The 25255-nt window shown below is 46.7% G+C and overlaps 1 protein-coding gene across 1 annotated transcript in view; it reads left to right on the forward strand.

The window, feature by feature from the left end:
- The first annotated feature begins 605 nt into the window (after nucleotides 1-605).
- acaa1 (acetyl-CoA acyltransferase 1) overlaps nucleotides 606-25255 on the forward strand; it is a 42849-nt gene continuing 18199 nt past the window's right edge. Inside the window, exons 1-8 of the mRNA XM_072576366.1 lie at nucleotides 606-1159; nucleotides 5788-5881; nucleotides 8414-8471; nucleotides 8558-8637; nucleotides 14849-14891; nucleotides 18357-18464; nucleotides 20049-20129; nucleotides 21573-21763. Coding sequence (XP_072432467.1) covers nucleotides 1001-1159; nucleotides 5788-5881; nucleotides 8414-8471; nucleotides 8558-8637; nucleotides 14849-14891; nucleotides 18357-18464; nucleotides 20049-20129; nucleotides 21573-21763 — 814 coding nt within the window. The 5' untranslated portion in view covers nucleotides 606-1000. The remainder of the gene's footprint in view (nucleotides 1160-5787; nucleotides 5882-8413; nucleotides 8472-8557; nucleotides 8638-14848; nucleotides 14892-18356; nucleotides 18465-20048; nucleotides 20130-21572; nucleotides 21764-25255) is intronic.

The following is a 25255-nucleotide window of genomic DNA, read 5'->3' on the forward strand; positions in this document are numbered from 1 at the left end:
TGCGGGTAAGTGGAGTTGAAATGCCCATCAGCCATGATTGAATGGTGCAGTGGACTCAATGGGCCGAATGGCCTTATATCCACTCCTATGTCTTATGGAAGCAGAGTTGATGGGCTGACTGGACTAATTCTACTCCTGTACCTTATGGTTAAAGTTTTAAAACCAACATGACAGAACCCTCTCACCATTGGCAGCTTTCCTTCAGTAATTTTTTGATTGTCAAGTTCTGAGCAGTGAAGAGCAAGTTGGATCAGTGCTCCACCTCAAATACTCAACCTACACCAATGATCTAGACACGATCCCGTCTGTGGTACTTCAAGTTGGTAGTGACACTAAAGTAGGTCAGGAAGTGGATTATCTAAAGGAGGTTTAAAAAAACCTACAAAGGTGTGTTAAGTGACTAGGCCAAAAAAAAAGAACAGATAGAAAATGTGCAAATGTCCACTTTCGTGAGAACAGAAAAGCAACATACTAATTAAATGTTGAGGTTGCAGAACTCATTAATAATCGTGTGTGAGAAGTGTTTGTACCGGCATTTCTACCGGCAGACAGTGTTCTTACTGGGTCGGATCAGGAGTTCCGGGGTTGGAACGGAGAAGCTGTCATGTGACAGGAAAATGTTGCAAATTCAGAAGAGATAGAAATTAACAGAGAGGTGCAGAGAAAGAGAGAGACTGTGAAATAGAGAAATTAACAGAGTAATACAGGGGAGAGACTGGAAACAGAGGGAAATTAACAGAGTAATACAGGGGAGAGACTGGAAACAGAGGGAAATTAACAGAGTAATACAGGGGAGAGACTGGAAACAGAGGGAAATTAACAGAGTAATACAGGGGAGAGACTGGAAACAGAGGGAAATTAACAGAGTAATACAGGGGAGAGACTGGAAACAGAGGGAAATTAACAGACGAAGTGAAACACACAATTTCACTGAAGAGTTTTGGAGTCGGGTGAAAGGCAGGAGCTCCCGGCCGGATCTGCTCCTGTCCTCCGCTTGAAGATGCTTCGGCTCCAGGTTCTGTCCGGCCACTTGGCCCCGGGTTCCAGGCAGCAGCTGTCCCAGCCTCCGAGAGTGGAGGCCGGCGGAGCAGAGCAGGATGTGGTGCTGGTTCATGGAGTGAGGACTGCGATCGGCAAAGCTAAGAGGGGGAGCTTCAAGGTGACGGAGGGAGGGGAGAGGGTGGTGAAGACTGGGTCTCGGAGGGAGGGGAGAGGGTGGTGAAGACTGGGTCTCGGAGGGAGGGGAGAGGGTGGTGAAGACTGGGTCTCGGAGGGAGGGGAGAGGGTGGAGGGGTGGTGGAGAGTGAGGAGGTTTCTGTGGGAGTGAATTGGGGGGGGGGGGGGGGAAGGACTGAGAGAATCAAACAGTATCAGAACTAGCTGGAAAATCTCAGCAGGTTGCCAGCTGCAAGGGAAGCCAAGTCAAAATTTTGTGTCCGGTGACTTTTTTTTGCCTGTGCCCTTTGATCAGCAGGAACTCAATTCCAGGTGGTGACCTTCAGGGCCCAGTTTATGTTGGAATTTTGTCGAGTAGCGAATTCCAACTGGAAATATTCTTCACTGCCTTGAGTCTGTAAATGTTCCCTTCGCGAATCATTGAACACATCTACCCCCACCTCCGTTGTTTGCCATTTATATAAATGGTTAGGAAGTTTGTAGATGACACCAAGATTGGTTTGGAGAAGTTGGTGTTGGACTGGGGTGGACAAAGTTAAAAATCAACTTGGTAAAAACAATGACTGCAGATGCTGGAAACCAGATTCTAGATTAGTGGTGCTGGAAGAGCACAGCAGTTCAGGCAGCATCTGAGGAGCAGTAAATTTTCTTTTATTTCAAAAACATACTTTATTCATAAAATACTTTAATGGTCTGTACAGTTGGACATGCCATACATATGTAAACATTCCATTTCTTTGCATACCGAAACAGAGTAATCATTCCTATTTACAGGTCTGTACGATTACATTTTTAGCTGAGGCGTCAGCAGAGCCCAAATGACTGTGCGGGCCCCCTGTTCTTCTTTAGGCAGGCCGATCTTACACAGTGGTCTTTCCCCACCGCGCCTTGGCGGCAGCTGCCCCGAGCTTCAGCGCGTCCCTCAACACGTAGTCCCGAACCTTGGAATGTGCCAGTCTACAACACTCGGTCGGGGTCAACTCCTTCAGCTGGAAGATCAACGGGTTTCGGACCGCCCAGAGAGCATCCTTCACCGAGTTGATGATCCTCCAGGTGCAGTTGATGTTCGTCTCGGTGTGCGTCCCGGGAAACAGGCCGTAGAGCACGGAGTCCCACATCACGGCGCTGCTCGGGACAAACCTCGACAAGCACCACTGCATTCCTCTCCAGACTTCCTCTGCATAGGCACATTCCAGAAGGAGGTGTGTGACAGTCTCGTCCCCCCCGCAGCCACTTCGAGGGCAGCGTGCGGTGCGGCAGAGAGTCCGGGCATGCATGAAGGATCTCACGGGCAAAGCCCTTCTCACCACCAGCCAAGCCATGTCTTGGTGCTTGTTGGAAAGTTCTGGCAATGAGGCATTCTACCAAATGGCTTTGACAGTCTGCTCAGGGAACTGCTCGACAGGATCCGCCCTCTCCTTTTCCCGAAGGGTTTCAAGGACACTACGTGCTGACCACTTCCTGATGGACTTGTGGTCAAAGGTGTTTTTCTTCATAACCTTCTCCATGAAAGACAGGTGATACGGAACGGTCCAATTACTCTGAGCGTTCCGTGGAAGCGAGGCCAGGCCCATCCTTCGCAACACCAGGGACAGGTAGAACCTCAGTACGTAGTGACACTTGGTGTTTGTGTACTGGGGATCCATGCACAGCTTGATGCAGCCGCACACAAAGGTGGCCATCAGGGTGAGGGTGGCATTCGGTGTATTTTTTCCCCCGTTGCCCAGATCTTTATACAGCGAGTCCCTTCGGACCTGGTCCATCTTTGACCTCCATATAAACTGGAAGATGGCCCGGGTGACTGCAGTGGCACAGGTTCTGGGAATAGGCAAGACCTGTGCCATGTATAATAGCAATGACAGTGCCTCACACCTGATGACCAGGTTTTTTCCCGCGATGGAGAGCGACCGTAGCTTCCATCTGCCCAGTTTCTGCCTCACTTTCCCGATACGCTCCTCCAAAGACTTGGCGCACGCCCCAGCCCCCCCGAACCAAATACCTAGCACCTTAAGGTGGTCGATCCTGACGGTGAAGGGGATCGAGGATTGGTCGGCCCAGTTCCCGAAGAGCATGGCCTCACTCTTGCCTCGGTTTACCTTGGCCCCCGAGGCCCTTTCGAACTGGTCACAGATGCACACGAGTCTGTGCACGGACAGCGGATCCGAGCAGAAAACAGTGACATCATCCATGTACAGGGAGGCTTTAACCTGCAGGCCCCCGCTGCCAGGAATAGTCACCTCTCTCAGGCTCGCATCCTTCCTGATGGACTCGGCAAATGGCTCTATGCAGCACACAAACAAGGCAGGAGAGAGAGGGCAGCCCTGCCTGACTCCAGATCTGACTGGGAAGCTATCTGATTCCCACCCATTGATTGAGACTGCACTGACGTTGTTGGTGTAGAGCAGTCTGATCCAATTGCAGATTCCCTCCCCAAAGCCCATTTTGGAGAGAACATCTCTCATATACCTGTGTGATATCCTGTCAAAGGCTTTCTCCTGGTCCAGGCTGATCAGGCAGGTGTCCAACCCTCTGTCCTGCACGTAGGCGATCGTATCCCTGAGGAGTGCGAGACTCTCAGCGATCTTCCTGCCTGGCACAGCACAGGTTTGGTCAGTGTGAATCACCGATCCCAGAGCAGACCTGACCCGGTTGGCGATTACCTTTGACAGAATTTTGTAATCCGCATTCAACAGTGAGATTGGTCTCCAATTTTTGAGTTCCTCCCTCTCCCCCTTCCGCTTGTAGATGAGGGTGATGATGCCTTTCCTCAATTCCAGGTGGTGACCTTCAGGGCCCAGTTTATGTTGGAATTTTGTCGAGTGGCGAATTCCAACTGGAAATATTCCTCACTGCCTTGAGTCTGTAAATGTTCCCTTCGCGAATCATTGAACACATCCACCCCCACCTCCGTTGTCTGCCATTTATATAAATGGTTAGGAAGTTTGTGGATGACACCAAGATTGGTTTGGAGAAGTTGGTGTTGGACTGGGTGGGCAAAGTTAAAAATCAACTTGGTAAAATCAATGACTGCAGATGCTGGAAACCAGATTCTGGATTAGTGGTGCTGGAAGAGCACAGCAGTTCAGGCAGCATCCGAGGAGCAGGAAAATCGACGTTTTGGGCAAAAGCCCTTCATCAGGAATAAAGACAGAGAGCCTGAAGCGTGGAGAGATAAGCTAGAGGAGGGTGGGGGTGGGGAGAGAGTAGCATAGAGTACAATAGGTGAGTGGGGGAGGGGATGAAGGTGATAGGTCAGGGAGGAGAGGGTGGAATGGATAGGTGGAAAAGAAGATAGGCAGGTAGGACAAGTCATGGGTACAGTGCTGAGCTGGAAGTTTGGAACTAGGGTGAGGTGGGGGAAAAGGGAAATGAGGAAACTGTTGAACTCCACATTGATACCCTGGGGTTGAAGTGTTCTGAGGCGGAAGATGAAAATCACAACACCAGGTTATAGTCCAACAGGTTTATTTGGAAGCACTAGCTTTCAGAGCGCTGCTCCTTCAACAGGTGGTTGTGAAGCAGAATAATAAAACACAGAATTTATAGCAAAGGATTACAGTACTGAACAAAACTAGATTAAATCTTTCATCTTTTAGAATGGAATTGTTAGTTTTGATTCTTTAATATATAAATCCCAGAACCCCAGGTGTCACCTCCTCATAACCACCTCTCACATTCCCCTCCTACTAGCCCATCCTCAGGAAGTATTATCCCCCCCAGCTGTGTTTGGAAATGTAGGATGATTCAATGTTCCGATATGATACAGTTAAGGCTGGATTGAGGGAAGTATTTTCTCCGTGACAATTCCTTTGTCTTTCCAGTGGCTCAGTGATTTGCATTGTGTGCAGTTCTGGTCTCCTTCCTGTTGGAAGGTTATGAAACTTGAGAGGGATCAGAAAAGATTTACAAGGATGTTGCCAGGGTTGAAAGATTTGAGCTATAGGGAGAGGCTGAACAGGCTGGGGCTGTTTTCCCTGGAGCATCGAAGGCTGAGGGGTGACCCCTCAGAGGTTTATAAAATCATGAGGGGCATAGATAGAGTAAATAGGCAAAGTCTCTTCCACTAGGTGGGGGAGTCCAGAACTAGAGGGCATAGGTTTAGGGTGAGAGGGGAAAGATTTAAAAGGGACCTAAGGGGCAGCTTTTTCACGCAGAGGGTGGTATGGGTATGGAATGAGCTGCCAGAGGAAGTGGTGGAGGCTGGTACAATTGCATTATTTAAAAGGCATCTGGATGGGTATATGAATAGGAAGGGTTTAGCAGGATATGGGCCAAGTGCTGGCAAATGGGATTAGATTAAGTTGGGATACCTGATCGGCATGAACGAGTTGGAGCAAAGGGTCTGTTACCGTGCTGTACATCTCTATAACTATGACTCTTTGTGCAGGTTAGTTGAATTGGCCATGCTGAATTGCTCACAATGTTAAGGGATGTGTGGGTTAGGTGCATTGGTCAGGGGTAAATATAGAGTAATAGGGTAGGGGATTGGGTCTGGGGGGGTTATTGTTTGGAGGGTAGGTTTGGACTTGTTGGGCCAAATGGCCTGTTTCCACACTGTCGGGATTCTCTGATTTAACACTGTGGGGTTAGTTATTTCTGTGATTCTTGCAGGACACCACACCAGATGAGCTGCTGTCTGCTGTCATGCTGGCTGTGCTAAGAGACGTCAACCTTGACCCAAGTCTCCTTGGGGACATTTGTGTTGGTAATTGAAATTCATTCCCTCTTAAAATTCCAGGAAAAGTCTTTTTTTACTTTCAAATTATAATCCAATTTATGCCCACAACAGAAAATGTTAAACATGAAGAATTTTGGATGCGGGATATCTGAAAAATAGAAGTAGCTGAAAGAACTCAGCAGGTCAGCCAGCATCTGTGGAAATAAAACAAAGTTAATGCTTTGGGTCCAGTGATCTTTCTTCAGAACTGATTGTAGAGTGGAAAAAGTCGTATGGAAGATGGGGCTGGGTAGGCGGAGATGGAGCCGAGAGAGAGAGAGAGAGAAAATAACAATTGGGAACCATGATGTGGAAGTGCTGGTGTTGGACTGATATGAACAAAGTTAAAAATCTCACAACACCAGGTTATAGTCCAACAGGTTTATTTAGAAGCACTAGCTTTTGGAGCGCTGCTGCTTCATCAGGTCGATGGAGCAGCACTCCGAAAACTTGTACTTCCAAATAAACCTGTTAGACTATAACCTAGTTTTGTGCGATTTTTTTTAACACTTGGATAGACAAAGAAATGAGTAATGGTCAGCCTGGGGAGATCAATAGCTGCTAATGGGGACCATTAGTGGCTGACAATGGGTTGTTTGTGGTAGGAGCCGATGTGATGGCAAGGCCTGGTGTACGGAGGCTGGGGTAAGGTGCACAGGCCCTAAATTTCTTAAACCCAGTATTGAGTCCTGAAGGCTGCAGGGTCCACAACTGGAAAATGTTAGATTGGTTCCTGCAATCAAGGAAGTTGCAGTTAGATATGGTTTTTCAAGTTAAAAGGATCAAAGGGTGTGGGAGAAAGTGGAAATGGTATTGAGTTAGATTATCATACTGAAAAATGGACTAGCTCAAAAAGCATACTCCTGCTATTTTCTAACACGTACAAGCACTAAATTGAAATGGACTCTCCAGTAAACCCTGGGAGGGCCGTATTCGGATAGAAATAAAGTGGTCCTGTACAGTAGCCCCTGTTCCTATGGAGCTAATTTGCACCTGATAATGATCCAAATGAACAGGAAATCTAGTTTCTGAAGTCGAGGGATAAATGTTGTTCATGAGACTGGTTGTGACTGCTGTTTCTGGGGGGTGGGGGGGATTGGCATCTCTACTGGCAGCTCTGAGAGAGCGGTATTCCCTCAGAATTGGAAAAACCAAGCCTTAGATTCTGAATGAACTCTCTGCATTGGGTCTTGCACTGACAACTTGACATGAAGTTAGTGTGCAGGTGCAGCAAGTGCCTTCCAAGTGTCATTTACTGCAAGGAAAATGGAATATTAAAGTTAGGGACCTTTTGCTACCATTGTATGGAGCATTGGTGTGGCTACATCTGGAATAATGTGTGTGCAGATTTAGTTTCGTCCTGTAAGAAATTATGGCAATGCAGCAGAAGCAGTTCAGAGAAGGATCACTTGACTGGTACTTGGGATGGGGTGTTATGGGGGAAAGATTGGTCAGATTGGAATTTAGAGCAACGAAAGGTACAGAATCTTGAGATTTTAGCAGGAAGCTGAGACAGTGTTTCCTCTTTTGGGAGAGGTGAGAACTAAGTTTAAAACTCAGGGCCTCTCGATTAAGATGGAGATGAGGAACTTTATCTCTGAGGGTAGCCTTTAAAACTCTCTTCCGCAGAGAACAGTAAGGCAGGGTAGATAAATTCTTGACAAACAAGGGAGCCACGGGTTATCAATGGGAAGGTGGAGTTGAGGCCATAATCAGATCACCCGTGATCATATTAAATGATGGAGGAGACTCGAGGGGTTGAATGGCCTTCTCCTGCTCCTAATCTGTCTGCTCATATGTCCTGACTCCACATTGATAGTGGAGCCCTCTACCAACCCACTGGTCTGTAAATCTGAATCAAGTTTTGACAGTCCAGACGTTACAGCGAAATATAGTAGGTTCTGAATTTGTGCCTTCAGGGAGAGCAGATGAGCACGTTGCTAATCTTTCTACCCCTCCTATAGGAGCAGCGCCCTGACAGAAAAGCTGCTTGGGTTGTCAGTAATTGTCCATTAAGAGGAAAAGTAGGTTATTCAGCCGATTGAGTCTGCTCCACCCCCGAACAGAATCAAGGCTGATCTGATAGTCCTCAACCCAACTTTCCTGCCTTTATCCCCATAACCCTTGATTCCCTTCCAGGTTCAAAACCTATCTGCGCCTCGAATATTTTCAATGACCCAGCCTCGACAGTCCTCTACGGTAAAGAATTCCACAGATTCACTAAGTTCATTTCAGGCATTCCTCCTCAACTCTAACTTACATATGTGTGACCCCTCCTTCTGAGATTGCACCCTGTGGTCCTAGACTCTCCCACAAGGGGAAACGACCACTCTTCATCTCCCCTGTCAAGTTCCCTAAGAATCTCGTATGTTTCAGTCAGGTTGTCCCTCATGCTTTTGAAGTCACTGCCTTCAAAACGTTGACAGCATGAGAGAGTTTGAGCGTTTGCGAGTGGGAAGTGGATATGAAAGGCAAGTATCTTTTGATGTCACCTTCAGTGTTTGTCTGGTCTTCCTTCAGGAAATGTCCTTCAGCCGGGTGCTGGGGCACTGATGGCGAGGGTGGCTCAGTTCTTGAGGTAGGTGTTTCCATTCAGATTCCTCCCAAATCATTTTGACCCTGTACTCTAACTCATTTAATCTGTGTGCTGTCTCTCCTTGCTAGTGGCATTCCTGAGTCTGTCCCTGTGTACTGTGTCAACAGACAGTGTTCTTCAGGGCTGCAGGCTTTCATTAACATTGCGGGTAAGTGTTTTTGGTTCGATTGTGACTGTTCCACACGAATGTCAGTTTTTGTCTTTCTGTACTGGTTTCAGGTGGACTGCAGAAGCTGTTACTTCGTTAACCATTTGTGATGCAGAAAGACTTTCACAACCAGTAGAGTAATTTGTGAATTGTAGACCCTGTTGTAATGCAGAAAATATGGCAGCCAGTTTGCACCCATAGCCAGTGGTGGTTGAGGGGTAACAATGGACAGGGACATCGGGGAGAAATTGCCTGCTCATCCTTGGGATAGTTGCCATAGGGCCTTTACATCCAACTGCTGAAGAGAGCACCTCCTCAGCACTGCACTGGAATACCAGACCGGACTTTGTTCTCAAAAGCCTCGACTTAGATTAGATTCCCTACACTATGGAAAAGTGCCCTACGGCCCAACAAGTCCACACCGACCCTCTGAAGAGTAACCCACCCAGACCCGTTACCCTGCATTTACCCCTGACCAATGCACCTAGCACTACGGGCAATTTAGCATGGCCAATTCTCCTGACCTGCACATCTTTTGGATTGTGGGAGGAAACCGGAGCATCCGGAGGAAACCCCCACACATGGGGAGTCTCCCAAGGCTGTCGAACCAGATCAGTGCTAACCACTGAGCCACCATACTACCCCTACTTGAGGAGGAAATGCTCAGTATAGAAATATGGTGCCAGTCAGCAAGGGCTGCTTTGTCCCTGGATGATGTCAAGCTTCTTGAGGATTGTTGGGACTGCGGGCCATCCAGGCAAGTGGGGATATGCCATCGCACTCCTGACTTTTGCCTTTGAGATGGTGGACAGGCTTTGGGGAATCAGGAAGTGAGTTACCCGTTGCAAGGTTCTCAGCCTCTGACCTGTAGCCATTTGGTACAACAGTCCAACAGTTACTTTTACAGATTTTTAATTTCCTGCTCTGGAGCCCATTGATTTGAATTCAAGAAGATCCTGGAATAAAAAGCTAATCAAATGGCAACCACCAGGCCATTGTGATTGTCGTAAAAGTTATTAAATCATCGAGTCATACAGCACAGAAGAGGCTCTTCGGTCCATTGAGTCTGTGCCAACCTATCTACACTAGTCCTTAATGTCCTTCAAGAGAGGAAATCTGTCGTCCTTACCCAGTCTGGCCTACATGTGACTCTAGACCCACAGCACTGTGGTTGATTCTGGCTGCCCTATGGGCAACTGGGGATAGGCAATGAATGCAGGACTAGCCAGTGATGCCCACATCACATAAGCAAATATGGAAGAAACTTCCAACAAGTGGTTAGGGTCTGGAATGTCTGGAAATATCATAGAGTCCTTCAGGCCCTTTGGCCCAGACTGGTCCATGCCGACCAAAATGTCCATCCACACTAACCCCATTCCCCTACACTTGGCCCATATCCTTCTAATTCTTTTCCATCCGTGTAATTGTCCAAATGCCTTTTAAATGTTGTTAATGTACCCACCTCAACCACTTCCCCTGGCAGCTCATTCCACATGACTAACCACCCTCTGTGTAAAAACGTTGGCCCTCAGGCTCCCTTTTATTCTTGCCCCTCTCACCTTAAACTGATGCCCCTGATCCTTGATTCCCCAACCCTGGGAAAAAGACTTGAGTGTATTCACCCTCTCCATGCTTCTCATGATCTTATACACCTCTATAAGGTGCCCCAACATTCTCCTACACTCTAAAGTAAAACGTCCTAGGCTTATCCAACCTCTCCCTATAACTCAGACTGTTGTGTCCAGGCAATATCCTTGTAAATTTCTTCTGCACTCTTTCCAGTTTAATAATATCCTTCCAATAGCAAGATGACCAAAACTGAACACAATACTCCAAGTGGAGTCCTGTATAACTGCAGCATAACTTTCCAACTTCTGTACTCAATGCTCTGACTGATGAAGGTCAGTGTTCCAAAAGCCGCCTTCACTGCCCTGTCTACCTGGGACTCCACTCTCAGAGAGCCGTGCACCTGAACTCCAAGGTCCCTCTGTTCCACTACACTCATTGAGGCCCTGCCTTTCACCATGAAACTCCTACCTTGATTTGACTTTCCAAAATGCAAGCCCTCATATTTATCTGTATTAAACTCCATTTGCCATTTCTTGGCCCACTTCCCCAGCTGATCAAGGTCCTGCTGCAGCTTTTGATGACCTTTATCACTGTCCATGGTTTGAAGGAGGATGTTAGATGATTATTTAAATAGAAATATTGTGTTGGGTTTTTAAAAATTCATTTGGGATGTGGACATCACTGTCTCGAACAGCCCTAATTTATTGCCCAACCCTAATTACCCAGAGGGCAGTTAAGAGTCAACCACATCGCTGTGGGCCTGGAGTCACATGTAGGTAAGGATGGCAGATTCTTTCCCTGAAGGACATTAGTTCTAGGGAAAAGGATGGAGAATGGTGCTAAGCCGGGATGTTCATATGGAAAACAAGTGAAAACTAAAAAGGCTAACTTGCCTCTTGCTGCTCTGTTGGGGTTCTGTGACTTTGCTCTGAAAATTGGACTTGACTCAATGTTTGGGTACCCGTCACTTGATTGTATCTGTGTGTGTTATTGATGATGGCTGTGTGGGTCTGGACATTGGTTGAAAGGTAGTGATTGGAGCTGAACTGGAAGGTCAATGTACTCTGGAGATTAGTTACCTTCATTTACCTCTGTGTGACTAACCAACGTGCAGTGGATTGTTGACTTAGCTTCTACATCAACAAAGGAAAGGCTTTCATTTATATCAAACCCTTCATGATCGTCAAATACGGTCCCCCCCGTTAGCAACACGGTAACGACCAGATAATCTCTTTTTCCGATGTTGGTTGAGGGACAAATATTACGCAGAGCATTAGGATGAACTGTCCTGGACTAATGTTTGCTTGATTTAACAAAAGATATTGAAAAGCCAGCTGCTCTGACCTTGCAGTGCTCCCTCAGCACTACATTGGAGTGTTAGCCTTGATTCTTTTTCTCACGTCCCAGGTGGGACTTGAACCCACAACATTCTGGCTCTGGGAAGACCAAGTGCTGGCATTGAAGCCACAGGTCAGGAGATTAAAAATCAGTGCCCAGCAATAATGGTAGATGTTGCAGGGAATAGTTAGAGATTGCGAATGCCCCACAATGGTCCATCATTGCTGTACTGGCACTGTTTAAGTGACATCTGTTCACTCCTACTCCAACATCCTCTATCCCTGATGCTGTATTATATTTTGTTCCTCCTGAATCTGTCTCTGTTATCAAAGTTCCGTTTGTGTTGTTGCTTCTGTCTGGGCTGCTCGCATGTTTTAACAACTCTGTAGAAAAAAGGAGCTCACAGCCTCCCGTTATGGTCAGGCAGCTGATGGCAGGGTTTGCTCACCGTTTTCAAAAGCCCTCAGCGGTGCAGGTTTGATGGGCTGAATGGCCTCCTATTGAGCTGTAAGCTGTCCTGATTCTGCTTTCTAACACATCAATGCGAGGTGCTACAGTTTGGGAAAGCAAATCAGAGCAAGACTTACACACCTTAATGGTAAGGTCCTAGGGAGAGTTGCTGAACAAAGAGACCTTGGAGTGCAGGTTCGTAGCTCCTTGAAGGTGGAGTCACCGGTAGATAGGATAGTGAGAAGGTGTTTGGTATGCTTTCCTTTATTGGTCAGAGTATTGAATACAGGAGTTGGGAGGCCATGTTGTGGCTGTACAGGATGTTGGTTACATCTCTTTTGGAATACTATGTGCAGTTCTGGTCTCCCTGTTATAGGAAGGATGTTGTGAAACTTGAAAGGGTTAAGAAAAGATTTACAAGGATGTTGCCAGGGTTAGAGGGTTTGAGCTATAGGGAGAGGCTGGGATTGTTTTCCCTGGAGCATCGGAGGTGACCTTATAGAGCTTTACAAAATCATGAGGGACATGGATAAGATAAATAGACAGTCTTTTCCCTGGCATGGGAGAGTCCAGACCTAAAGGGCATAGGTTTAGGATGAGAGGGGTATGACATAAAAGGGACCTAAGGGGCAACTTTTTCACGCAGAGGGTGGTGCGTGTATGGAATGAGCTGCCAGAGGAAGTGGTGGAGGCTGGTACAATTACAACATTTAAAAGGCATCTGGATGGGTATATGAATCGGAAGGGTTTAGAGGGGTATGGGGCAAGTGTTGGTAAAAAGGACGAGACTAATTTAGGATATCTGGTCAGCATGTTGGACCAAATGGTCTGTTTCCATGCTGTCCATCTCTATGACTATATAACAGCTGTCCTTCAGAACCATCTCTCCTGGAACAGCAATGGGGCTTTGCTCAGTTTCTCCACTTGGGCTTTGCTCGGTGCAATTCACCTGACTACTCAGTAGCTTACTCCAGCTGCTGCACAGCAAGATCCCAGGCTGCTGTTTGCCTCTCTGGAAACCAAAACTTTGAATCTAATTGTTCTCGGTGGGGTTTGAGTAAATAATGACATGGTTTGCACTGGCGGAAAGGTCAGGAACCAGAGCACATGGGGTTAAGCTGTTTACGAAACAAGCAGAGGGGCGATGAAGAAATGTATTTACTCTCTCAGCGGGTTTCCCGAACACAAGGGAGGGTGGAAATGGACTGAGTCGTCACTTTGAAAGGAGGATCAGATAGGTACTTCATCAGAAGACAATGTCAGGGCTATGGAGATAGAGCAGGGAACACTGAACAAATTGGGAAGAGTTTAAAAAAATCACACAACATCAGGTTGTAAAGTCATAGAGATGCACAGCACGGAAACAGACCCTTCGGTCCAACCCGTCCACAACCTAATCTAGTCCCACCTGCCAGCACCCGGCCCATATCCCTCCAAACCCTTCCTATTCATATACCCATCCAAATGCCTCTTAAATGTTGCAATTGTACCAGCCTCCACCACATCCTCTGGCAGCTCATTCCATACACGTACCGCCCTCTCGGTGAAAAAGTTGCCCCTTAGGTCCCTTTAATATCTTTCCGCCCTCACCCTAAATCTATGCCCTCTAGTTCTGGACTCCCCGACCCCAGAGAAGAGATTTGTCTATCCATGCCCCTCACAATATTGTAAACCTCTATAAGATCATCCTTGGGCCTCCGACGCTCCAGTGAAAACAGCCTCAGCCTGTTCAGCCTCTCCCTGTAGCTCAAATCCTCCAACCCTGGCAACATCCTTGTAAATCTTTTCTGAACCCTTTCAAGTTTCACAACATCTTTCCGATAGGAAGGAGACCAGAATTGCATGCAATATTCCAACAGTGGCCTGACCAATGTCCTGTACAGCCGCAACATGACCTCCCAACTCCTGTACTCAATACTCTGACCAATAAATAGTCCAACCGGTTATTTGGATTATAACCTGGTGTCGTGTGATTTTTAACTTTGTCCACCCCTGTTCAATACTGGCACCTCTGCATATTTGTATAGAGTTATTACACAACAAATGTGGCCATTCAGCCAATTGAGTGTCTGCCAGCTCCCCATGGAGTAATCTGGTCAGTATCCCCTCCCCTTGGCTCTATTCCAACAGCTTTACAATTTAATAACCCTTTCAAACACTCGAGAAATGTGACACCTTGCAGGATAAAGCAGCTGGTTTGATTGGGACCTCATCCATAAATATCCATTCTCTCCATCTCTGACACTCAGTAGCAGCAGTGTATATTAGATATAAGATACACTGCAGAAGTTCACCAAAGACCCTCAGACAGCACCTTCCTAACCCACCCCACTTCCATCCAGAAGGACAAAGGCAACAGGTACATGGGAACACAACCCCCTGCAAGGTCCTCCAGGCCACTCACTGTCCTGACTTGGAAATGTATCGCTGTTTATTCAGTGTCGCCAGGTCCATTGTACGTCAATGGACTATAGTGATTCAAGAAAGCAGTACATCCCCACCTTCTCAAGGGGCAACTAGGGACGGGTAACAAATGCTGGGTCTAGCCAACGATGCCCACATCTCACGTGAGAGTTTGAAAAAGACACCTTCACTGCTCATCCCTGCTCCCACAACCCTTGTTGGGGGGGGCAAGTTCCAAGATGGCTCTTTCAGAAACCTGCTGCAGTTATGATGGGCCCAACGGCCTTCAGTACGCTAGCAGTCTAATAGATACAAAGAGCTAAAGTACAGTCACAGGATGTGCAGTTTGCTGCCATTGTTAATGAATGTTTTATGTGGGTTTTAAACTGTAAGAAGTGTGACTGATGATGAACATTCAGTGCCTGACTGAAGCAACGTCTTTCTCTTCCAGGTGGTATCAGGAACGGTTCCTATGACATTGGCCTGGCATGTGGGTAGGTTTCTTGGTGAACAAAGTACTCTGCCCCCCCCCCCCCCCCCCCCCCCCCCCCACCCAGTTTTATTTCTCTGCATGCTATGCATGAGTGGCGTGGTCTTCAGGAGGGGGTGGATGTGCTGGCGGTCAGTGCTGACCCGATGGGCTGAATGGACTCTCAGCAACAGAAAGTGCCAATTCTTACCCAATGCTAATTGCATTACCCGAGGAGCAGGAGAAGCGACGTTTTGGGCATAAGCCCTTCATCAGGTTAACGTTATTCCCATGCCCATTGGGGAGTAGGCGGGAATGTGGATTTGATCAGATCAGCCATGATCTTCATAAATGTAGCAGCAGACTCAAGGGGCCGAATGGCCTCCTCCTGATTTTGTGACCATTCTGTCTGTACATTTAGAACTAGTTCACCATGATCCTTTAGAGATAATTATTTCTGCCCTGATGTGTTGGCAGAACTTGTTCCTCCTAACACAGTGCTGTTTGACAGATGTCCATACATATCTCTAGATAATGATGACCTTTCAGCCCATTGAATCCTATCCTTTTACCCTTGACCCTTACCCTTCCAGTGAATAGCAACCCTGACTCCGTGGCCTCGGTCTATCTGGGGTTAGTATTTCAGACAAAATCTGTTTTCCTGTTTCCGGTGGCAACATCAAATCGCACAGTTCAAATCTGTTCAGTTTTAGAATAGACTCGAAACAAAACATTTGAAATGTTAACTCTCTCTCTCTCTCTCCACAGACCTGCTGAGATTCTCCAACACTTCCTGCTTTTGTTTGATTTCTAGCATCCACTGTTCTTATTTTTCTTTGACTGGACAGTTTTAACCTGTTCTGGTTCTGGTTAAATGAGAAAACCAATCTCTCAATTAATCTACAAAAGAAAACCCCCGAAACAGGATTGAGTAAACTCCAGGATCCAGATCGCCAAATTATTCCATTTGTCCCGTACTCAAGTCTCTGATAATTTGACAGTGATGTTGACTTTTATCACATTGCACTGAATCCAAATCAAAGTCAGCATTTTGAGTTAACCAGGAGTAAGTGAGGACTGGAGATCAGAGTCAAAAAATGTGGTGCTGGAAAAGCGCAATCAGTCAGGCAGCATCTGAGGAGCAGGAGAGTCATCAGGATAAAGAGTTTATGCTTGAAATGTGGACTCTCCTGCTCCTTGGATGCATCCTGACCGGCTGTGTTTTTCCAGCACCACATTTTTTTCATCTCAAGTTAATTCTTGTATTTTCAACAGTTGTCACTTGAATTTTATAAAGCCATGAGATGTGGGAGCAGAAGGAGGCCTTTGAGTCTACACCTACCATTCAATGAGAGCATGGCTAGAAGCCCTACAGTGCCAAAAGAGGCCATTTGGTCCATCGAATCCACATCGACCCTGTGAAGAACATTCCATTCAGATCCAACCTCCTACCCTAACCTTGCATTTCTCATGGCTAATCCATCCAGTCAGAAGACTCTGGGAAATTTATCATGGCCAATCCACCTGACCTGCACATCTTTGGCTTGTGGGAGGAAACCAGAGCACCCGGAGGAAACCCAGGCAGACACAGGGACTATGTGCAAACTCCACACAGACAGTCGCTTGGGGGTGGAACCAAATCCCTGGCGCTGTGAGGTAGCGGTGCTAACCACTGAGCCACCGTTCCATCAGTATCTGATCTGATAGCCCTTAACTCCACTTCCTGCTTTTTCCCCACAGCCCTTGATTCCCTTCCTGATGAAAAGTCTGTCGGTCTCAGCCTTGAATATACTCAGTGGCCCAGCCTTGACAGCCTTCAATGGTAAAGAATTCCACAGATTCACTCCCCTCAGAGACGGGGCATTCCTCCCACAGGGGAAAATGTGTCACAATTAGGACCAATCATCCTTTCAGTATGGGGCTGTGTATGGAGAGAACCACCCCAGTAGAACAGCTGAGGTCTGTTGTATCTCGATGGTTTTAATTAATTAATAAAGAGCATTACTAGGATTGTTAATTACTTAATAAACCGATAACATTAAGTGCCACTGACCTGGAACAGTACTAAATGGAGACCTTTCTTTCAACATTAGCCTTTTCAAACAATCATCACAGTGTTAGGCAGCCATTAGATCCATCTCTAGTGCCACCTCTTTGAAAGAACATTCCAGTTACTGTTCCACTCCCACTTCCCTCTTTCCTCGCAGCCCTATAAATTAAGATATTTATCCAGTTTCCCTGTTGTAAGTTCCAGTTGAGGGTTAGGGTTAGGGTTCCTTTCAGGCAGCACATTCCAGATTGTAGACATTCGCTATGCTGCGTTTTACAGAAAAAACCCCATGGCTTTCACATCATGTGACCTGCTCTGATTACAGAACCTCCCGACGGTGGAAACAGTTTCCCTTTCCTCATCGTTTGGATATCTTTGTTAAATCTCCCCTTCCCCCTCCCAAATCCGGGCAGAGTGGAGCAGCTTCTCCAGCTTTTTCCACATAACTAATGTTCTCCATTGTCCTGAGTACCAGGGCGTGAGGGTTTGAGCTGGAGGCGCTGAATAGTCTAGGGCTCTTTTCCCTGGAGTGCCGGAGGCTGAGGGGTGACTTCATAGAGATTTATAAAATCATGAGAGGCATGGATAGGATAAAATAGACAAAGTCTCTTCTCTGGGATGGGGAGAGTCCAGAACTAGAGGGCGTAGGTTTAAGGTGAGAGGGGAAAGATTTAGATTAAATGATTAAATTCCCTACAATGTGGAAACAGGCCCTTCAGCCCATACCGACCCTCTGAAGAGTAACCCACCCAGACCCATTTCCCACACTATGGGTAATTCAGCATGGCCAATTCATCTGACTTGCACACCTTTGGACTGTGGGAGGAAACCGGAGCGAACCCATGCTGACAGTCGCCTGAGGCTGGAATCGAACCTGGGACCCTGGCGCTGTGAGGCAGCAGTGCTAACCACTGACACACCATGCCGCCCCTAAAAGGATTTAAAAGGAACTCAAGGGGCAACTTTTTCACACACACGGTAGTACGTGTATGGAAAGAGCTGCCAGAGGAAGTGGTGGAAGCTGGTGCACTTACAACTTTTAAAAGTGATCTGGATGGGGATATGAATAGAAGGGTTTAGAGGGATGTGGAGAAAGTGAGGACTGCAGATGCTGGAGATCAGAGTCGAAAAGTGCAGTGCTGGAAAAGCACGACCGGTCAGGCCACAGCAGGAGAGTCAAGATTTCGGGAATAAGCCCAAAACATCGACTGTCCTGCTCCTTGCATGCTGCATGACCTGTGTTCTTTTCCAGTGCCACATTTTTTGACTTAGAGGGATTCGGGCCAAATAGGACTAGATTAGTTTAGCATATGTGGTTGGCATGGACGAGTTGGACTGAAGTGTCTGTTGCCATGCCGTACGGTTTGAGTATGGACACAGTATTGCAACTAGGATCAAAGTAAGGAGGTTTTAATGGACAATGTGGTGTTTTTGATGCAGAGTGGAAAGCATGAGCCAACGGCCAGTGGGTGACCCTGACCACCTCCGGGATGTTAGCAACCGGATGATGGAAAACGAGAAGGCCCGGGCCTGCCTGATTCCCATGGGGTAAAGCTCACTCTCCTCTCCTAACCTTGGTATGGTTTGTAAACTGTGATTAACTGGCTCTTTCCCCACTCCAAACACCACGCTCAACACATTTTACTTTCCATGATGTTTTTTCCTGGTGTGCAAGCGACAAGGGTCTTTTCCCTAGGGTGGGGCAGTTCAAAACGAGGGGGGTATATTTTTAAGATGAGGGGAGAAAGCTTTAAAAAGGATGAGAGGCAACTTTTTTTTAACAGGAGAGTGGTTCGTGTGTTGAATGAACTGGAGAGGAAGTGGTGGATGCAGGTACAATTACAATATTTAAAAGATATTTATTAGGATCAGTACATGAATAGGAAAACCTTGGGGGGATATTGGCAAGTGGGACTAGTTCAATTTGGGAACCTTGGTCAGCCAGACTCATTGGACTGAAAGGTCTGTTTCCATGCTGTGTGACTATGACACCATGCCCCTATTATTCGTGTGACACAAGTCATATTTAGGCTAGACCCGGTAAGGATGGCAGTTTCCTTCCCTGATGGGCATTAGCGAACCAGGTGGGTTTTTGTGATCAAAAACAACAACAGAAATTGCTGGAAAAGCTCAGCAGCTCCGACAGCATCTGCGGAGAGAAACCAGGGTTAACTTTTTGGGTCCAGTGACCTTTCCTCAGAACACGCTGGGTCAGAGCTGCACCACTTTTACTGCATCCACAGTTCTTTGTGTTTCTGTTTAGTTTTTAATGATAGTTGAATTCAAACTCCATCAGCTCTATGAGCTCCCACCCATAGAACAGTGGCCTGGCCCATGGTTTACTTGCCCAGTGAGGTTACTGATATGCTTCCATCACGCCTCTTAACAGTGCACCTTCTCCAATGACATTGAAATCTGGCCTCTTTAATTAAGAGGTTATAAAAGATGAGTCATCTTGGCCTAGTGGTGTTTTTATCACTAGACTATTAATCCAGAGACCCTGGTAATGTTCTGGGGGCCTGGGTTCAAATCCCACCAAGGTAAATTTGTATTCAATAAAACTCTGGAATTAAGATGGTCATTAAACTGTTGTCTGATGGTAAGAAAAAACCCATCTGGTTCACTAATGTCCTTCAGGGAAGAAAATCTGCCATCCTTACCTGGTCTGGCCTACGTATGAATCCAGAGACACAGCAATGTACTTGACATTAAACTGCCCTCTGGGCCATTCGGGATGGGCAATAAATGCTGGCCTAGCCAGTGATGTCCACATTCTATGAATGATTAGGAAGCAAACAATTCGGGGTCAAAACTGTATTTGAATCATTGATTAGAATTGACTGCAGCTAACGCTATATGACAGGTTCTGCAATATACACCATCCAAACAGTAACCAGGAGAACAAGTTCTCCAAAGATTGAGCTTATGATGTGGGGAAGTGATGGCTGAGTGGTATTATTGCTGGACTGTTAATCCAGAGGTACCTGGGGACCTGGGTTCAAATCACACCAGATGGTGGAATTTGAATTTGAGAAAGGTGGTAGAGATTGTGTGCTGTCCATAGCTGTGATGTGTCTTAGGATGACCCATCTACTGGTCTCTTTTTCTTCTCTCTTTCTCTCTGTCTCTCAGGATAACTTCGGAGAACGTGGCCGAGAGGTTTGGCATTTCCAGGGAAAAGCAGGACTCCTTCGCCGCTGCTTCCCAGCAGAAGTAAGTTTCCCCTCCCTACACACACCCCCCCCCCCCCCCCCACCCCCCCCCCACCCCTGCCAACTCAGTGGGTGCATCCAATCAGAACATTAGATCCTCGGCATCCCTTCACTTCGTCAGATAAGCACTGGTCTGTTTCTCATTCACTTCAGTCGCTCTCCCTCTGGTTCATAAGACCAAAATCAAATTTTGCTTCAAATCATACAGTTCTGAAGAGGCCATTCAACCCATCTTGTCTGTACTGCCAAAGCTGCTGTAAATCTACACTAGAAGTCCCACTTTCCAGCATCAGACCCATAGCCTTGAATATTAAGATACTTCAAGTGCTTGTCCATAAAGATTGCAAGGTTTCCCACATACTGAACCTGTTTTTTTCTCTCTCGTGCTTGGCTGTGACAATTCTAATTTGACAATCCTGCAACACACCAACAGGGGGATATGTACCTTCTCAAATTACTTCCTGGTCTCTTCTCTCCAGTGAGTTATGTTCTCCTGCCATACTGAGTGATGAATGGAGATTGAACCTTCCTGTTCAATATGGTCCCCGGGGAAACTCACTGTACTGTAGCCAAAGCAGGAATATCTTTCCTGTACAAATGTCCACATATTATATAGACATTGTGCTTTTATATTTGAGAATGGAGAAATGCTGCTGGAGTTTTTATCTTGCAATTGTCAGGACACATGCAGGAATGGTAAACATTAAATGATCACCGCATCTATACTACAGGAATAAAAGGTTGTCAATTTGTGCCTTTTATAACAAGCCAGTAAATTAATGGTCACTGTTATTAACCTTTTATAACTGATTTTCTTTTCTGAATGTTGCAGAAAAAAGACATGTTGTCTGCCAAGAGCAGAGCTCTGTGTCTTAGTATTTATAGTGTCCAGTGCACGTGAGCCCAATTGACCAACCATCTCACATTTGTTGCCTGTATAATTTCTTTGCGTGTCAGGATTACTCAGCAAATGCAGTCCAACTGCAGAATCCCGTTGAATGCTGGACAGTTGCGGGTTTTACAAGTGCAGCCTGTATGGGTTAGACTCAGGACCAGACAACTGAAAGGACATTCAACAAAAATGTGTCATTTTCAAATGTTTTGGATGACCAAACAATTTTTTAGAAAAATTAATTTAGAATTAAATGTTCTCACGTTAGTAATAGGATTTGAATATGATTATCCTGAACATTAGCCTGAGCCTATAGAATGGTAAAAACAATGACTGCAGATGCTGAAAACCAAATACTGGATTAGTGGTGCTGGAAGAGCACAGCAGTTCAGGCAGCATCCAACGAGCAGCGAAATCGACGTTTCGGGCAAAAGCCCTGAAGCACCACTAATCCAGTATGAGCCTATAGAATGGCCAGTCCAGTAAGATCACTACAGTACCATGGGCCCCATCATCGGTCAGTGCTCATGTACATTTTGTTTGGTATTGCAGAGCGGCACAGGCTCAGAGAATGGGCCTATTTGATGCCGAGATCACACCGGTTAAAACTACCATCCTCGATCCAGCCGGCAACTGTAAAACCATCACCGTCACCCAGGATGATGGGATCCGAGCCAGCACAACGCTGGCCGGTCTCGGTAAACTGCGGCCAGCATTCAAGGAGAATGGCAGCACCACGGCAGGTACAGACCCCAGCGCCGGGAGCCAGCAGGGTTTGGCAAATCTGACGGTGGGGAGTTATAGACCAGGCCAAACCCACTCAAAACATTTCAAGAAGGTAGCCCAGATCCTAACTTTGCTAGTTGTTTTAAGCAGGTTAGTACAATGAAGGGATGTTGGTTAATCTGATCTTTAAATAGGTTAAAAGGCTAGCATGACATCAAGGGCCGAAGGGCCTGAACTGTTCTATGTTCTATAACGTGGGTATTCCAGGAGCTGGTCAAACCACTTAGTTTTAAACAAAACAGAATTTACTTACAAGATTACTGAATGAAACACAAACAAAAGAGAATAGAATACTGAATAACACAACCTGTCTGAAAGACCAACAGATCATCCCAAATTACTGGTGCTATTCCCAATACTTGGAACAATCCCCATAAACACCCCCCGGCACAAATGGTAAAATCAAACCCAGGATCCTATAGGAGAGAGAGCGAGAGGGTCAGCATGGCCCTGCTTCTTTGGTTCTAGCAGCTTCCGAACTGCCTGACTGTCTTCAGTGAAAAGCCAGACCAAACCAGAGAGAAGCCGGGTTGGGAGAACTGGCCACTCCCCTTTCATTGTGCAAATGTTTTTTTTTAAACGACTTAAAAGGCTTTTGCCTGAGGCAGTACCTGTTAGCTATCATCAAAATGACCCTAAAACCCATTCAAGCCCAGACTTTTCGGAACCTGTGCTTTTATGACCTCCTGAAAAAAACCCAAAGACAACGTATCCTTGTTAAAGGAGCAGCATCGTCACAAGGGATGGATGGAGGGGTGTGGGGCAGTGGGGGAGCGGACATTGGCGATCTCCCAGCTATTTCAGTAGGAGGTCCCCAGTACCACACTCGCTGCGTCTGAGAGTGTACAGTCAGAGCAGAGTTGACGCGGTACTCAGTTAATTTTAAGACAGTAAGGACTGTGGAACCTGGAAGACAGACTCAATAGATGAGAAGCTGGATCAGCACAGCCGGCCAGACAGCATCCGAGGAGCAGGAATGTCAACATTTTAGGTCTGAAATGTTGACTTTCCTGCTCCTCGGATGCTGTCGCCATTGATTTTAATCCTGCTGAGCCTGGCAAAGTGAGTACCTTTTACAAGTTGAGAAAGCTGCTTGAAAATTCCCTGAGACTTCTTGAGTTCAATAAATAGAGGTGTTGAGTACAAATCGAGGGTGTGTTGCTAACCTTTGGATGGCACACAGTGAGAGTGTTGCCTCCAATTCTGAGCACCAGACTTTAGGCAGGAGGTCTTTAGGCTTGGAGACGGTCTAGAGGTTTATTGAAATGGTTCCAGCAAATCAAATACAAAAATAGGAATTTACCCATCAGTTTTACACGTTAATTGGTGAGACCACAACTGGGGAAATGTGTTCCGTTTTAATCTCCTTATTTTGAAAGGATGCAAGTCTGGTGGAAGCGATTTAAATGTTAGTCCTAAGAAAAATAAACAAACAGTGAATTTCCACTGACCCTTAGAGAAGTCTGTGTGTGTGGGTGGGTGGGGGGGGGAACAGCTCAAGTGTCGTCGGAGGCTGAGGGATGACTTTATAGATTAGATTAGATTAGATTACATTACAGTGTGGAAACAGGCCCTTCGGCCCAACAAGTCCACACCGCCCCGCCGAAGCGCAACCCACCCATGCCCATACATTTACCCCTTACCTAACACTACGGGCAATTTAGCATGGCCAATTTACCTGACCTGCACATCTTTGGACTGTGGAAGGAAACCAGAACACCCGGAGGAAACCCACGCAGATACGGGGAGAACGTGCAAACTTCACACAGCCTGAGGCGGGAATTGAACCCGGGTCTCTGGTGCTGTGAGGCAGCAGTGCTAACCACTGTGCCACCGTGCCGCCCACAAATGTTTATAAACATAGATGTTTATAAAATCATGAGGGGCATGGTTAGGGTAAATAGACAAGGTCTTTGCCCCAGGGAAGGGGTGTCTGAAATGAGAGGGCACAGGTTTAATGTGAGGGGGGAGTGATTTAAAATTGAGTCCTGAGGGGTAATATTTTCTCGCAGAGGGTGGTGTGCGTATGGAATGAGATACCAGAGGAAGTGCTGGAGGCTGGTACAATTACAACATTTAAAAGGCATCTAGGTGGGTATATGAATAGGAAGAGTTTAGAGGGATATGGACCAAGTGCTGGCAAATGGGACTAGTTTAATTTAGGATATCTGGTCAGTATGGATGGGTTGGACCAAACATCTCCATGACTACAACAGGATCTGGACCAGATGGGCCAATGGGCTGAGAAGTGCCAAATGGAGTTTAATTCAGATAAATGTGAGGTGCTGCATTTTGGGAAAGCAAATCTTAGTAGGACTTATACACTTAATGGTAAGGTCTGAGGGAGTGTTGCTGAACAAAGAGACCTTGGAGTGCAGGTTTATAGCTCCTTGAGAGTGGAGTCGCAGGTAGATAAGATAATGAAGAAGCGTTTGGTATGCTTTCCTTTATTGGTCAGAATATTGAGTACAGGAGTTGGGAGGTCATGTTGCGGCTGTAAAGGGCATTGGTTAGGCCAGTGTTGGAATATTGTGTGCAATTCTGGTCTCCTTCCTATCGGAAAGATGTTGTGAAACTTGACAGGGTTCAGAAAAGATTTACGAGGATGTTGCCAGGGTTGAAGGATCTGAGTTACAGGGAGAGGCTGAACAGGCTGGGGCTGTTTTCACTGGAGCATCAGAGGCTGAGGGGTGATCTTATAGAGGTTTCCAAAATTATGAGGGGCATGGATAGCGTAAATAGACAAAGTCTTTTCCCTGGGGTGGGGGAGTCCACAACTAGAGGGTATAGGTTTAGGGTGAGAGGGGAAAGATATAAAAGAGACCTCAGGGGCAACATTTTCACGCAGAGGGTGGTACGTGTATGGAATGAGCTGCCAGAGGAAGTGGTGGAGGCTGGTACAATTGCAACATTTAAAAGGCATCTGGATGGGTATATGTGGGCGGCACGGTGGCACAGTGGTTAGCACTGCTGCCTCACAGCGCCTGAGACCCGGGTTCAATTCCCGCCTCAGGCGACTGACTGTGTGGAGTTTGCACGTTCTCCCCGTGTCTGCGTGGGTTTCCTCCGGGTGCTCCGGTTTCCTCCCACAGTCCAAAGATGTGCAGGCCAGGTGAATTGGCCATGCAAAATTGCCCGTAGTGTTAGGTAAGGGGTAAATGTAGATGTAGGGGTATGGGTGGGTTACGCTTCGGCGGGGTGGTGTGGACTTGTTGGGCCGAAGGGCCTGTTTCCACACTGTAAGTAATCTAATCTAATGAATAGGAAGGGTTTGGAGGGATATGGGCCGTGTGCTGGCAGGTGGGACTAGATTGGGTTGGGATATCTGGCCGGCATGGACGAGTTGGACCAAAGGGTCTGTTTCCGTGCTGTGCGTCTCTATGACTCTATGACTCTCTCACACACACTCTCTCTCACCTACTCTGTTTTTTCTCTCTCTACCTCTCTCT

The sequence above is a fragment of the Chiloscyllium punctatum genome, chromosome 8, assembly GCF_047496795.1.
Source record: "Chiloscyllium punctatum isolate Juve2018m chromosome 8, sChiPun1.3, whole genome shotgun sequence".
Lineage (NCBI taxonomy): Eukaryota > Metazoa > Chordata > Chondrichthyes > Orectolobiformes > Hemiscylliidae > Chiloscyllium > Chiloscyllium punctatum.